Genomic DNA, 17500 nt, shown 5'->3' with positions numbered 1-17500 from the left:
TAATACACCAACTTATATTCTTGTCTTCGTGAAAGAAAGACATCTATATGTGTTACACATGCTTGTATTATCATTAAACACATTTAACTTGTTTACAAAAATGTCTCTTTCATAAATAAATAAATATAAATGATATATATAAATGAGGTAGATCCCCTCGAGTTGGTCAATTGAAAAGTAGCTCGCCTGCAGAAAAAGTGTGGGCACCCCTGGGTTAGAGTCAATAACCAGGCGACGTGATGAAGTTACGTCTCTTTACTGTGGGCTTCAGACTTAGAATATATTTACATTCTATTCTATGTACAGTAGATGGCAGTATTGTCCTGTTTAAGAGGGTCACAACATTGAGTCAGGTTCTCATGGAGCTGGAGTGGGTGTGGCCTCCGGCTCCATCTGAATTTCGAGGAGATTTTCGGGAGAAAATTTGTGCCGGGAGGTTTTCGGGAGGGGCGCTGAATTCCGGGAGTCTCCCGGAAAATCCGGGAGGCTTGGCAAGTATGTGTCCCGGTAGCACACTTAAAGGCCTACTGAGACCCACTACTACCGACCACGCAGTCTGATAGTTTATATATCAATGATGAAATATTAACATTGCAACACATGCCAATACGGCCGCTTTAGTTTACTAAATTACAATTGAAAATTTTGCGCGGAGTTTCTTGTTGAAAACAACGCGGAATGATGACGAGTGCGCGTGACGTCTCGAGTCGGAGGGGACTTGCGGCTAAAAGTCGTCTCTTTTCATCGCATAATTACACAGTATTCTGGACATCTGTGTCGCTGAATCTTTTGCAATTTGTTCAATTAATAATGGAGAAGTCAAAGTAGAAAGATGGAGGTGGGAAGCTTGATTGATTTGATTTCACCTTGTTTTATTATTTGGTTGTCAAATGTTAAAGTTGTATTATTAAATAGAGGTCGGTGTCTAGCAGGACCGATAATCAGCATTTCCGTTTTTTTGGCATTAAGTTGCAAAAAGTTAGCGGACATCCATTGTTTAATTGTTTAAATAGGTAAAGCGAGAACAAATATAAAATACAAATGTATTACAGTTTTAGGAGTTAAATGGTGGAACAAGCTCAGTGATGAGCTGAAGACATGCACTTCTTTGGTAAGGTTTAAGAAAACATTGAAAGGTGAAATAATTGAAAATTATAAAATAGAGTCACAATTACTTTCATCCCATTGATTTTTGATTTATTTATTTGTTTATGTTGCTGTTCCAGGCAATCTCATTTTCGGTGAAGGTATAGGATAGGCAAATATAAGCTTTGGCTTCAGCCTATTCCTTTTTTGGTCACTCTTTTTCTTTTCTTTCGTGTGTAAATGTGCATTATTGTATACATATAACATGTACTGTAAAACTGATCACACACAATGGTTGATTGATTCGATTTGATTGATTATATGACCGAAATAAACTTATTTCATTCATTCATTCATTCATTCATAAAAGAACCAAACTTCATGAACGTTTTTTTGTGACCAACAAGTATGTGCTCCAATCACTACATCACAAAATAATAAATAATGATAAATGGGTTGTACTTGTATAGCGCTTTTCTACCTTCAAGGTACTCAAAGCGCTTGGACACTACTTCCACATTCACCCATTCACACACACATTCACACACTGATGGAGGGCGCTAACCAGCACCCATCAGGAGCAAGGGTGAAGTGTCTTGCTCAGGACACAACGGACGTGACGAGGTTGGTACTAGGTGGGGATTAAACCAGGGACCCTCGGGTTGCGCACGGCCACTCTGCCACTGCGCCACGCCGTCCCAATAAGAGTTGTCGAAATGATTGGAAACTCAAGACAGCCATGACGTTATGTTCTTTATAAGTGTACGTAAACTTTTGAATCATGTTGCCAAAATAAAATGACACAATATGTCACTGCATGAATCAGCGGACTAATTAATCAATCAATCAATCAATCAATGTTTACTTATATAGCCCTAAATCACTAGTGTCTCAAAGGGCTGCACAAACCACTACGACATCCTCGGTAGGCCCACATAAGGGCAAGGAAAACTCACACCCAGTGGGACGTCGGTGACAATGATGACTATGAGAACCTTGGAGAGGAGGAAAGCAATGGATGTCGAGCGGGTCTAACATGATACTGTGAAAGTTCAATCCACAATGGATCCAACACAGTCGCGAGAGTCCAGTCCAAAGCGGATCCAACACAGCAGCGAGAGTCCCGTTCCACAGCGGAGCCAGCAGGAAACCATCCCAAGCGGAGGCGGATCAGCATCGCAGAGATGTCCCCAGCCGATACACAGGCAAGCAGTACATGGCCACCGGATCGGACTGGACCCCCTCCACAAGGGAGAGTGGGACATAGAAGAAAAAGAAAAGAAACGGCAGATCAACTGGTCTAAAAAGGGAGTCTAGCATAACGGAGGTTGTTATGATCAGTAAAAAAGTCATGAATGAAACTAAAAGTAAGTAGAAATGTCTTGAAGGAAGGGAGTGTCCTACAATAGAGGACAAGTGGTCAAGGAAGTAGGACGCGGGCCTTGGCGAGCTACTGATGTTATGCAGCCTGGCAGTCCCTCGCCCCCCCTAGAGGGACTCTTGGAGCGAGCGGGGGAAACGGCGAGCTGCTCGCTGCTGCTGGCTCTTTGGCAGCCCGTCATCGGGGCCACGCGTCACCAGCGGGAAGTGGAGGAGCGATAACGAGCGTCGCGGAGGTTTTCATAAAAGCAATAGCATGATAATGATCGATTATTACTTTGGGTCACGTCGCTGAGAAAAATACAAAACCCCTACAAGCAGTGAAGTTGTCACGTTGTGTAAAATGGTAAATAAAAAGAGAATACGATGATTTGCTAATCCTTTTCAACTTATATTCAATTGAATAGACTGCAAAGACAAAATATTTAACGTTCCCACTGAGAAAATGTGTTATTTTATTGTATTATCTTCGACCCAACTCTCTCCTTTGAGTCACACATTAAAAGCGTTACTAAAACGGCCTTCTTTCATCTCCGTAATATCGCTAAAATTCGCTCCATTCTGTCCACTAAAGACGCCGAGATCATTATCCATGCGTTTGTTACGCCTCGTCTCGATTGCTGTAACGTATTATTTTCGGGTCTCCCCATGTCTAGCATTAAAAGATTACAGTTGGTACAAAATGCGGCTGCTAGACTTTTGACAAGAACAAGAAAGTTTGATCACATTACGCCTGTACTGTATATACCTTTATATACATATATACATACATATATACCTGTACTGTATATACCTTTATATACATATATACATACATATATACCTGTACTGTATATACCTTTATATACATATATACCTGTACTGGCTCACCTGCACTGGCTTCCTGTGCACTTAAGATGTGACTTTAAGCTTTTACTACTTACGTATAAAATACTACACGGTCTAGCTCCATCCTATCTTGCCGATTGTATTGTACCATATGTCCCGGCAAGAAATCTGCGTTCAAAGGACTCCGGCTTGTAAGTGATTCCCAAAGCCCAAAAAAGTCTGCGGGCTATAGAGCGTTTTCCGTTCGGGCTCCAGTACTCTGGCATGCCCTCCCGGTAACAGTTCGAGATGCTACCTCAGTAGAAGCATTTAAGTCTCACCTTAAAACTCATCTGTATACTCTAGCCTTTAAATAAACTCCCTTTTTAGACCAGTTGATCTGCCGTTTCTTTTCTTTTTCTCCTATGTCCCACTCTCCCTTGTGGAGGGGGTCCTGTCCGATCCGGTGGCCATGTACTGCTCGCCTGTGTATCGGCTGGGGACATCTCTGCGCTGCTGATCCGCCTCCGCTTGGGATGGTTTCCTGCTGGCTCCGCTGTGAACGGGACTCTCGCCACTGTGTTGGATCCATTATGGATTGAACTTTCACAGTATCATGTTAGACCCGCTCGACATCCATTGCTTTCCTCCTCTCCAAGGTTCTCATAGTCATCATTGTCACCGACGTCCCACTGGGTGTGAGTTTTCCTTGCCCTTATGTGGGCCTACCGAGGATGTCGTAGTGGTTTGTGCAGCCCTTTGAGACACTAGTGATTTAGGGCTATATAAGTAAACATTGATTGATTAATTGATTTTAAAACATTGCTGTTTGTTTTTAAATCTTTACATGGACTGGCACCTCAGTATATCTCGGACCTCATCCAAATTTACATCCCTGCGCGCGCTCTGAGGTCCGAGAGCCAGTTCCAGCTCGTGGTGCCCAAGACCAGACTTAAGACCAGGGGAGACAGGGCCTTCTCTGGAACACTCTGCCGCTCCATGTTCAAACTGCTTCCACAGTGGAGTGTTTTAAGTCTCGTCTTAAGACCCACTTTTATTCTTTGGCTTTTAACACTACGTGAGTTGTGTGGTCCTCTGTTCTCTGTTGTCCTCTGTGTTTTTTATACACTTTGATTTCTATTTTACTGTTTTGGTGAGTGTGAATGTTGTCTGTCTATCTGTGTTGGCCCTGCGATGAGGTGGCGACTTGTCCAGGGTGTACCCCGCCTTCCGCCCGATTGTAGCTAAGATAGGCGCCAGCGCCCCCCGCGACCCCGAAAGGGAATAAGCGGTAGAAAATGGATGGATGGATGTTTTAAATGATTTTACCCTTTAAAATAGTTTTTAATCATATTTGTTTTTATTGGTTTTATTCTTTGGCTTTTAACACTACGTGAGTTGTGTGGTCCTCTGTTGTCCTCTGTGTTTTTTATACACTTTGATTTCTATTTTACTGTTTTAATTGATTTTACCCTTTAAAATAGTTTTTAATCATATTTGTTTTTATATTGTTTTTATTGATTTTATATATATATTTTTTACAATTGTTTTTAACACGGCTGTGCAGCACTTTGGGGACGTTATTGTTGTTTAAATGTGCTATATAGATAAAGTGGATTGGATTTTACAGTAAGAAAGTTACAGGAATGTAGACTGTATCCCACGCTCATTGTGCTGCACGCAAATGTTTTAAGGGGAATTGAACGAGACCTCTGAACGTGGTACGAATTATTTCCAAAGTAATGTAAACACGCTGGTACATCGCTCTTGAAAAACCGATTTTTTTTTTGTTCTTTTCACGGGAACTTACTTAAATTAGAAACAAATCGAATGAAAATGTGATTGGAAGTTTTTGCGTTAGGGGGGACATTGGTCATGACGTCATCAAAGCATCCTGGAGACGGTTGTTCTCGTTTGGTCGCCGGCGAGGAGCACAAAGTACGAGGACAAAGCTGCATCAAAGAGGACTTGTAGGGGAATGTCTTTTTGGCGTCGGCATGACAACAGCAGCCAGGCAGAAAGACTTGTGCTGCCAGAACATTAGACACAGCTGCAGTCTAAGGAGTGGGAATTGAGTCAGGATGCTGATGAGGGTTAACTGTTCCTAATGTTGGACCAGACCTGATGGTGTCTCCTGTGCTCTCTTGCAGGCGCCTATGGTGTGGTTCTCAAGTGCCGACACAAGGTAAGACCACGGAACACCTCACCATCAGCATGGGTTATCCACCCCAGAGGTTCTTGGGCGTATGTCCAGCTGATATGAATACCTTTGAGCCTCAGTTGCTGCGTTTCCACGGCAGTTTTTTTTTGCAAAATAAAAGATATTTAAAGCATTCCAATAACGTAGACTTGAGACTTGTAGGTGTTTTGCGTTATGAGACCTAATTCTGGTCAAATCTCATCCCGGGAGACAGAGGGTGATCGCTTAAAGGCAACGTCCTTACGGACCTTCTCCACATAGTCCGCACCTCTCGATATAGTTCGGGCATGTGGGTCTCTCCAAGACTACGGGTCGGCCTCTCTTGCCAGGAAGTCTATATCTAAGACTAGATGTGACCGATCTGATTCTAAAACTGGATCTGGCCAGTCTCAGACTAAATCTGACCAATTTAAGACTAGATTTGACCAGTGTAAGTCTCAGCCTTGATGTGACCAATCTAAGACTAGATGTGACATATCGAAATTGTATTACTAGATGTGACCAATCTAAGTCTAAGACTAGATGAAACCAATCCAAGTCTAAGACTAGATGTGACCAGTCTAACTCTAAGCCTTGATGAGACCAATCTAAGAGTAGATGTGAATAATCCAAGTTTAAGACTATATGTGATCAGTCTAAGACTAGATGTCACCAATCTAAGTCTAAGCCCTGATGTGACCAATCTAAGTCTAAGACTAGATGTGACCAGTCTAAGACTAGATGTCGCCAATTTAAGTCTTAGCCTTGATGTGACCAATCTAAGTCTAAGACTAGATGCGACCATACGGATTTCTCCACATATTTCGGACCAATTTAAGACTAGATCTGACCAGTCTAACTCCAAGCCTTGATGTGACCAATCTAAGACTAGATGTGACCAGTCTAAGACTAGATGTCGCCAATTTAAGTCTTAGCCCTGATGTGACCGATCTAAGTCTAAGACTAGATGTCGCCAATTTAAGTCTTAGCCTTGATGTGACCAATCTAAGTCTAAGACTAGATGCGACCACACGGATTTCTCCACATATTTCGGACCTTTCGATATAGTCCGGGCATGTGGGTCTCTCCAAGCCTACGGGTCGGCCTCTCTTGCCAGGAAGTCTATATCTAAGACTAGATGTGACCGATCTGATTCTAAGACTAGATCTGGCCAGTCTCAGACTAAATCTGACCAATTTAAGACTAGATCTGACCAGTGTAAGTCTCAGCCTTGATGTGACCAATCTAAGACTAGATGTGACATATCGAAATTGTATTACTAGATGTGACCAATCTAAGTCTAAGACTAGATGAAACCAATCCAAGTCTAAGACTAGATGTGACCAGTCTAACTCTAAGCCTTGATGAGACCAATCTAAGAGTAGATGTGAATAATCCAAGTTTAAGACTATATGTGATCAGTCTAAGACTAGATGTCACCAATCTAAGTCTAAGCCCTGATGTGACCAATCTAAGTCTAAGACTAGATGTGACCAGTCTAAGACTAGATGTCGCCAATTTAAGTCTTAGCCTTGATGTGACCAATCTAAGTCTAAGACTAGATGCGACCATACGGATTTCTCCACATATTTCGGACCAATTTAAGACTAGATCTGACCAGTCTAACTCCAAGCCTTGATGTGACCAATCTAAGACTAGATGTGACCAGTCTAAGACTAGATGTCGCCAATTTAAGTCTTAGCCCTGATGTGACCGATCTAAGTCTAAGACTAGATGTCGCCAATTTAAGTCTTAGCCTTGATGTGACCAATCTAAGTCTAAGACTAGATGCGACCACACGGATTTCTCCACATATTTCGGACCTTTCGATATAGTCCGGGCATGTGGGTCTCTCCAAGCCTACGGGTCGGCCTCTCTTGCCAGGAAGTCTATATCTAAGACTAGATGTGACCGATCTGATTCTAAGACTAGATCTGGCCAGTCTCAGACTAAATCTGACCAATTTAAGACTAGATCTGACCAGTGTAAGTCTCAGCCTTGATGTGACCAATCTAAGACTAGATGTGACATATCTAAATTGTATTACTAGATGTGACCAATCTAAGTCTAAGACTAGATGAAACCAATCCAAGTCTAAGACTAGATGTGACCAGTCTAACTCTAAGCCTTGATGTGACCAATCTAAGAGTAGATGTGAATAATCCAAGTTTAAGACTATATGTGATCAGTCTAAGACTAGATGTCACCAATCTAAGTCTAAGCCCTGATGTGACCAATCTAAGTCTAAGACTAGATGTGACCAGTCTAAGACTAGATGTCGCCAATTTAAGTCTTAGCCTTGATGTGACCAATCTAAGTCTAAGACTAGATGCGACCATACGGATTTCTCCACATATTTCGGACCAATTTAAGACTAGATCTGACCAGTCTAACTCCAAGCCTTGATGTGAGCAATCTAAGACTAGATGTGACCAGTCTAAGACTAGATGTCGCCAATTTAAGTCTTAGCCCTGATGTGACCGATCTAAGTCTAAGACTAGATGTCGCCAATTTAAGTCTTAGCCTTGATGTGACCAATCTAAGTCTAAGACTAGATGCGACCACACGGATTTCTCCACATATTTCGGACCTTTCGATATAGTCCGGGCATGTGGGTCTCTCCAAGCCTACGGGTCGGCCTCTCTTGCCAGGAAGTCTATATCTAAGACTAGATGTGACCGATCTGATTCTAAGACTAGATCTGGCCAGTCTCAGACTAGATCTGGCCAGTCTCGGACTAGATCTAGCCAGTCTCAGACTAGATCTGGCCAGTCTCGGACTAGATCTAGCCAGTCTAACTCTAAGCGTTGATGTGACCAATCTAAGACTAGATGTGATCAGTCTAAGACTAGATGTCACCAATCTAAGTCTAAACCCTGATGTGACCAATCTAAGTCTAAGACTAAATGTGACCAGTCTAAGACTAGATGTCGCCAATTTAAGTCTTAGCCTTGATGTGACCAACCTAGGTCTATGACTAGATGAAACCAATCCAAGTCTAAGACTAGATGTGACCAGTCTAAGAGTAGATGTGAATAATCCAAGTCTAAGACTAGATGTGATCAATCTAAGACTAGATGTCGCCAATTTAAGTCTTAGCCTTGATGTGACCAATCTAAGTCTAGGACTAGATGCGACCATACGGATTTCTCCACATATTTCGGACCTCTCGATATAGTCCGGGCATGCGGGTCTCTCCAAGCCTACGGGTCGGCCTCTCTTGCCAGGAAGTCTAAATCCAAGACTACATGTGACCGATCTGATTCTATGACTGGATCTGGCCAGTCTCAGACTAAATCTGACCAATTTAAGACTAGATCTGACCAGTGTAAGTCTCAGCCTTGATGTGACCAATCTAAGACTAGATGTGACATATCTAAATTGTATTACTAGATGTGACCAGTCTAAGACTAGATGTCGCCAATTTAAGTCTTAGCCTTGATGTGACCAATCTAAGTCTAAGACTAGATGCGACCATACGGATTTCTCCACATATTTCGGACCTCTCGATATAGTCCGGGCATGTGGGTCTCTCCAAGCCTACGGGTCGGCCTCTCTTGCCAGGAAGTCTATATCTAAGACTAGATGTGACCGATCTGATTCTAAGACTAGATCTGGCCAGTCTCAGACTAAATCTGACCAATTTAAGACTAGATCTGACCAGTGTAAGTCTCAGTCTTGATGTGACCAATCTAAGACTAGATGTGACATATCTAAATTGTATTACTAGATGTGACCAATCTAAGTCTAAGACTAGATGAAACCAATCCAATTCTAAGACTAGATGTGACCAGTCTAACTCTGAGCCTTGATGTGACCAATCTAAGAGTAGATTGGTCACATCTAGTCGTGAGCTTGGATTGGTCGCATCTAATTTTAGACTTGGATTGGTCACATCTAGTCGTGGATTTAGATTGGTCACATCTAGTCTTGGACTTAGATTGGTCACGTCTAGTCGTGGACTTAGATTGGTCACATCTAGTCGTGGACTTAGATTGGTCAAATCTAGTTGTGAACTCTGATTGGTCACATGTAGTCGTGGACTTAGGTTGGTCACATTTAGTCGTGGATTTAGATTGGTCACATCTAGTCGTGGACTTAGATTGGTCACATCTAGTCGTGAGCTTGGATTGGTCGCATCTAGTCGTGAGCTTGGATTGGTCGCATCTAATCTTAGACTTGGATTGGTCACATATAGTCTTAGACTTGGATTGGTCACATCTAGGCTTGGACTTGAATTGGTCACATCTAGTCTTGGACTTAGATTGGTCACGTCTAGTCGTGGACTTTGATTGGTCACATCTAGTCTTGGACTTAGATTGGTCACGTCTAGTCGTGGACTTTGATTGGTCACATCTAGTCTTGGAGTTTGATTGGTCACATCTAGTCTTGGACTTAGATTGGTCACGTCTAGTCGTGGACTTTGATTGGTCACATCTAGTCTTGGACTTGGATCGGTCTCATCTAGTCTTAGACCGGCCGCTGCAGCCTCTTCCGCCATCGTTTTTTTAATCTTATTTGTGTCGGCAGCGGAACAACAGCAAGCGTCAGGCGGGAGGACACAATGACGCTTTGACATCTTTAGTCATCGCCTAAAGAGCTTTTTCACTCATGCTTGACGGATCCAGGTCTTGTTCTTCTGTAAGTGTTCATCACAATAACACAAAAATGTAATTCTCTCCATGTGGTAAGAGTCCAAAATTTTACAATTTTTCGCAGAAATCCTGCAGTTTTGTTGTACAGGACAGGTTAAAAGTACTTTTAGTCAACACTACCATGTTTGTGTGGTGTAGCTTTAATGCTACACAAAGTACTCTAATCATGACCAAGCAAGGCCGAGGTCAGGACTTTTCAATGAGATTGCGTACATCCTTCTGATCTCCCTGGACTAATAACACCCAAAAACACATTGGAGCAACACTAGCATAGCTATGGGATCTACATGCTAACATTACATTTTAACATCATGCTAGGTTCGCAACACTAGCATACCTATGTGAGCTGCATGCTAAAATTATATTTAACATCATCCTAGATTAGCAACATGAGCGTAGCTATGAGAGCTACATGCTAAAATTACATCATAACAACATGCTCGGTTAGCAACCCTACCATACCCATGTAAGCTACATGCTAAAATTACATTTAACATCATGCTAGGTTAGAAACACGAGTATAGCTATGTGAGCTACATACTAACATTATATTTTAACATCGTGCTAGGTTAGCAACCCTAGCATAGCTATTTGAGCTACATGCTAACATTACATTTTAACATCATGCTAGGTTAGCAACACGAGCATAGGATTGTGAGCTACATGCCAACATTACATTTAACATCATGCTAGGTTAGAAACACGAGCATAGCTATATTAGCTACATGCTAACATTACATTTTAACATCATGCTATGTTAGCAACACCAGCATAGCTATGTGAGCTACATGCTAACATTATATTTTAACATCGTGCTAGGTTAGCAACACTAGCATAGCTATGTGAGCCACATGCTAACATTATATTTTAACATCATGCTAGGTTAGCAACACTAGCATAGCTATGTGAGCTACATGCTAACATTATATTTTAACATCGTGCTAGGTTAGCAACACTAGCATAGCTATGTGAGCCACATGCTAACATTATATTTTAACATCATGCTAGGTTAGCAACACTAGCATAGCTATTTGTGCTACAAAATACCAAAAAATGTCCTTTTTGGGTATTTTGTAAAATACAGTGTTACAATTTAGGTTGCATTTGTCTATTTGACACATCTTTATTTGATACGACTATAAACAAAATACGGAATAAAATGTCCAACTTGCTAAAACACCAAAATTGTGTGGGTGTTGAATAATTTTGATCACAATTGTAACATTACAATTTAACATCATGCTAGGTTAGCAATACTAGCATACCTATGTGAGCTACATGCTAACATTACCATTTAGCAACATGTTAGGTTACCTTTATTTACTGGAAAAAAAAACAAATGATCAAAGTCACAGATCTCAAGCATGTAACTGACTGATATAGTTCAAATAAAAAAAGTGTTGCGAAGCCCGTTTTTAACTGATAATGCTTTAACTTTAAAAGGCCAGTGTTTTGAGCACCTTTTCTCTGAGCAGTCAAGTGTGGAAGATGACAGATTTTGATTAAAAAAAAAGTCACTTTTGCACCAGCGGGTTTAGGATAAAGACCGTGAATGTTTGACTTCCTTGTGGGGGGAAAAAGCCACAAGTGGATGCATTTTGGTGCATTCCCGTGCTGCTCTTAAATCAATAGTGTGCACACAGCCCCACTTTGTTTACCTTCCCTCCAAGCTGCAGTATTATAAGTGCTCTAAAAGTAGGAGCGCAGTACTTGGGCTGTGCAACAACATTGTCATCATATGTTCACGGACGTTTGCTCGCGTTCGATACCGAAGTTTTAGTTACATCGTAAAACTTATAAACAATACTTAAGGTGATGAATGAAGAATCCATACGAGTAGAACGCTATAGACGGCTAATAAAAAGGAATGGCACTCTTACTTCCGGTTCCTGAAAGTACTGTAGATGAAACAAAATATTTTATTTAAAATACAACCTGAAAGAACTTTACATAAAACTAAATATTCTTAAAATACATCCTGACGGAACTTTAGATATAACTAAATATTTTAGTTGAAATACATCCTGAAAGAACTTTAGATAAAACTAAATATTGTATTTAAAAAACATACTAAAGAACTTTAGATAAAACACAATATTATATTTGAAATACATCCGGAAAGACCTCTAGATAGAACTAAATATTAAACTTAAAGTACATCCTGAAAAAACTTTAGATAAAATTAAATAATATATATAAAATACATCTTGAAAGAACTTTAGATAAAACTAAATATTGTATTTAAAATACATCTTGAAAGAACTTTAGATAAAAACTAAATATTATATTGTATTTAAACTACATCCTAAAAAACTTAAGATAAAACAAAATATTATATTTAAAATACATCCCGAAATAACTTTGGACAAACCTAAAAATTATACATAAAATACATCCTAAAAAACATTAGATAAAAAAAATATTTTACTTAAAATACATACTGAAAGAATTTTAGATAAAACAAAATATTGTATTTAAAATACATCTTGAAATAACTTCAGATAAAACTAAATATTGTACGTATTTCAAATACATCCTTCAAGAACTTTCGATAAAACTAAATATTATATTTAAAATGCATCCTAAAAGAACTTTAGATAAAATTAAATATTATATTTAAAATACATCTTGAAAGAACTTTAGATAAAACTAAATATTGTATTTAAAATACATCTTGAAAGAACTTTAGATAAAAACTAAATATTATATTATTGTATTTAAACTACATCCTAAAAAACTTAAGGTAAAACAAAATATTATATTTAAAATACATCCTGAAATAACTTTAGACGAAACTAAAAATTATACTTAAAATACATCCTAAAAAACATTAGATAAAAAAAATATTTTACTTAAAATTCATACTGAAAGAATTTTAGATAAAACTAAATATTGTATTTAAAATACATCTTGAAATAACTTCAGATAAAACTAAATATTGTACGTATTTAAAATGCATCCTTCAAGAACTTTCGATAAAACTAAATATTATATTTAAAATGCATCCTGAAAGAACTTTAGATAAAATTAAATATTATATTTAAAATACATCTTGAAAGAACTTTAGATAAAACTAAATATTTTATTTAAAATACATCTTGAAAGAACTTTAGATAAAAACTAAATATTATATTGTATTTAAACTACATCCTAAAAAACTTAAGATAAAACTAAATATTATATTTAAAATACATCCCGAAATAACTTTAGACAAACCTAAAAATTATACTTAAAATACATCCTAAAAAACATTAGATAAAAAAAACATTTTACTTAAAATACATACTGAAAGAATTTTAGATAAAACAAAATATTGTATTTAAAATACATCTTGAAATAACTTCAGATAAAACTAAATATTGTACGTATTTAAAATACATCCTTCAAGAACTTTCGATAAAACCAAATATATTTAAAATGCATCCTGAAAGAACTTTAGAGAAAAGTAAATATTGTATTCAAAATGCATCCTAAAGAACCTTGGATAAAACGAAATATTATATTTTAAATACATCCTGAAAAACTTTTGATACAACTAAATGGTATACCTAAAATACATCCTGAAATAACTTTAAATAAAAGTAAATATTATATTCAAATACATCCTGAAAAAACTTTAGATAAAACTAAACATTATACATAAAATACATCTTGAAATAACTTTAGACAAAATGAAATATTATATTTAAAATACATCCTGAAATAACTTTGGACAAAACTAAATATATTTAAAATACATCCTAAAAAACTTTAGCTAAAAAAAAATATTATATTTAAAATGCATCCCGCAAGAACTTTAGATAAAACTATATATTATTTTTAAAATACATCCTGAAAGAACTTGAGATAAAATTAAATATTATACAAAAAATACATCTTGAAAGAACTTTAGATAAAATTAAATATTATACTTAAAATAAATCTTGAAAAAAACTATATATTCAACTAAGTATTGTATTTAAAATACATCCTAAATAACTTTAGATAAAACACTTCAAAGACCGGATATTTGATGTTCAAACTCATAAACTTTTTTTTTGTTTTGCAAATAACAATTAACTTGCCAAAGTAGTTGGGAAAGGGCATGTTCACCGCTGTGTTACATCCCCTTTTCTTTTAACAACACTCAATAAACGTTTGGGAACTGAGGAAACTAATTGTTGAAGCTTTGAAAGTGGAATTCTTTACCATTCTTGCTTGATGTACAGCTTAAATTGTTCAACAGTTGTCGTATTTTACGCTTCATAATGCGCCACACATTTTCGATAGGAGACATGTCTGGACTGCAGGTTGGCCAGTCTAGTACCCGCACTCTTTTACTACAAAGCCACGATGTTGTAACACATGGCTTGGCATTGTCTTGCTGAAATAAGCAGGGGCGTCCATGATAACGTTGCTTGGATGACAACATATGTTGCTCCAAAACCTGTATGGACCTTTCAGCATTAATGGTGTCTTCACGGATCTTTTTGAATTACTTAGCATTTCATGGAAGCTGTTTTTATACCCAATCATGGCACCCACCTGTTCCCAATTAGCCTGCACACCCGTGGGATGTTCCAAATAAGTGTTTGATGAGCATTCCTCAACTTTATCAGTATTTATTGCCACCTTTCCCAACTTCTTTGTCACATGTTGCTGGCATCAAATTCTAAACTTAATGATTATTTGCAAAAAAAAAAATTTTTTTATGAGTTTGAACATCAAATATGTTGTCTTTGTAGCATATTCAACTGAATATGAGTTGAAAATGATTTGTAAATCATTGTATTCTGTTTATATTTACATCTAACACAATTTCCCAACTCATATGGAAACGGGGTTTGTAATAGTTTGAGTCCAGTCCATAGTGGATCTAACATAATAGTGAGAGTCCAGTCCATAGTGGATCCAACATGATAGTGAGAGTCCAGTCCATAGTGGATCTAACATAATAGTTAGAGTCCAGTCCATAGTGGATCTAAGATAATAGTGAGAGTCCAGTCCATAGTGGATCCAACATGATAGTGAGAGTCCAGTCCATAGTGGATCCAGCATGATAGTGAGAGTCCAGTCCATAGTGGATCTAACATAATAGTTAGAGTCCAGTCCATAGTGGATCTAACATAATAGTGAGAGTCCAGTCCATAATGGATCTAACATAATAGTTTGAGTCCAGTCCATAGTGGATCTAACATAATAGTGAGAGTCCAGTCCATAGTGGATCCAACATGATAGTGAGAGTCCAGTCCATAGTGGATCCAACATGATAGTGAGAGTCCAGTCCATAGTGGATCCAACATGATAGTGAGAGTCCAGTCCATAGTGGATCCAACATGATAGTGAGAGTCCAGTCCATAGTGGATCTAACATAATAGTGAGAGTCCAGTCCATAGTGGATCCAACATGATAGTGAGAGTCCAGTCCATAGTGATCTAACATAATAGTTAGCGTCCAGTCCATAGTGGATCTAACATAATAGTGAGAGTCCAGTCCATAGTGGATCCAACATGATAGTGAGAGTCCAGTCCATAGTGGATCCAACATGATAGTGAGAGTCCAGTCCATAGTGGATCCAACATGATAGTGAGAGTCCAGTCCATAGTGGATCTAAGATAATAGTGAGAGTCCAGTCCATAGTGGATCCAACATGATAGTGAGAGTCCAGTCCATAGTGATCTAACATAATAGTTAGCGTCCAGTCCATAGTGGATCTAACATAATAGTGAGAGTCCAGTCCATAGTGGATCTAACATAATAGTGAGAGTCCAGTCCATAGTGGATCTAACATAATAGTGAGAGTCCGGTCCATGGTGGATCCAACATAATAGTGAGAGTCCAGTCCATAGTGGATCTAACATGATAGTGAGAGTCCAGTCCATAGTGGATCAATCATAATACTGAGAGTCCAGTCCATAGTGGAGCCAGCAGGAGACCATCCCAAGCGGAGACGGGTCATGTCTCCAACCGATGCACAGGCGAGCGGTCCACCCCGGGTCCCGACTCTGGACAGCCAGCACTTCATCCATGGCCACCGGAGGGTGGCAGAGGGGAAAAGAAAAGGCAGATCAACTGGTCTAAAAAGGAAGTCCATTTAAAGGCTAGAGTATACAAATTAGTTTTAAGATGGGACTTAAATGCTTCTACTTAGATAACATTTCTCGGGAGGGCATTCCAGAGTACTGTCACATGTTGCTGGCATCAAATTCTAAAGTTAATGATTATTTGCAAAAAAAAAAAGTTTATCAGTTTGAACATCAAACATGTTGTCTTTGTAGCATATTCAACTGAATATGGGTTGAAAATGATTTGCAAATCATTGTATTCTGTTTATATTTACATCTAACACAATTTCCCAACTCACAACCTAAATAACTTTATGATATAATGCTTCATATATTGAAGTTATTTAGTATTTTATGGAATAAAATGCATCATATATTGAATTTATTTAGTATTTGATGAAATATTTGTGGTGAAAAAGCATCTTGGTGGCGTCCCCTCCTACTGGAATGGACTCCAAGAAGTCTCTCCGGTCTATTTCCGTGCTTTCTACATCTGGCCTCCGTTTATGCAGCTCAACACGCTGAGTCCACTTTTAATTTTGGGGGGGGGGCGTGGGCGTGCACGGCCAGCAGCTGCGATTCGACAACCGCCATTTTCTCTGGCCCACGCGTCGACTCTGACGCTCCGTCCGTGTCACGTTTCTGTGCTACACACACACACACACACACACATTCTCGTATTTCTTACCTGATTGAGACCTCCGAAACATGCTCACCTCTTTGAGACCACCCTTTTTTGGTTGAATTTCATTATTTACTCTAAGGTATTACAGTATGTCTCTATATTTATACATATTTTTTTGATTAATTTGGGCCAAAGGGGCCGCGTTTAAATTTCTTACACACACTTGTTATTTCATATGTTCAAATGTTTATGTTGGCCGAAGGGGGATCACTTTAGATTTTTACACAGACCTGTTATTTCATATGTTGGACAGACAGGGGTCAATTTAAATTTCTTACACACGCTTGATTTTTCATCTGTTGGCCAGAGGGCAATTACTTTAAATTTTTACACACACTTGTTATTTCATCTGTTGGCCAGAAGGGGGTTCATTTAATTTTTTTTTGTTGGCCAGAGGGGGATAACTTTGAATTTTTACACAGACTTGTTATTTCTTATGTTTGCCAGAGGGGGGTCACTCCAAATTTTTTAACACACTTGTTATTTCATATGTTGGCCAGAGAGGGATCACTTAAAATTTTTACACACACTTGTTATTTCATACGTTGACCAGAGGGGGATCACTTTAAATTTTTACATACATTTGTTATTCGATCTGATGGCCAGAGGGGGCTCACTTTAAATTTTTACACACATTTGTTATTCCATCTGTTGGCCAGAAGGG

General features: G+C 38.6%; 1 protein-coding gene across 3 annotated transcripts in view; it reads left to right on the top strand.

Annotated features, from left to right (window-relative positions):
- LOC133543592 (cyclin-dependent kinase-like 5) overlaps positions 1 to 17500 on the top strand; it is a 98758-nt gene that overhangs the window by 15635 nt on the left and 65623 nt on the right. For all 3 annotated transcript variants that reach the window (XM_061888254.1, XM_061888253.1, XM_061888252.1), the window contains exon 3: positions 5424 to 5458. In XM_061888254.1, coding sequence (XP_061744238.1) covers positions 5424 to 5458 — 35 coding nt within the window. The remainder of the gene's footprint in view (positions 1 to 5423; positions 5459 to 17500) is intronic.

Source organism: Nerophis ophidion, linkage group LG26, assembly GCF_033978795.1.
Source record: "Nerophis ophidion isolate RoL-2023_Sa linkage group LG26, RoL_Noph_v1.0, whole genome shotgun sequence".
Classification (NCBI taxonomy): Eukaryota; Metazoa; Chordata; class Actinopteri; order Syngnathiformes; family Syngnathidae; genus Nerophis; species Nerophis ophidion.
Note: the sequence above shows the minus strand (reverse complement) of the source record. Positions and strands in the feature narration are given on the sequence as shown.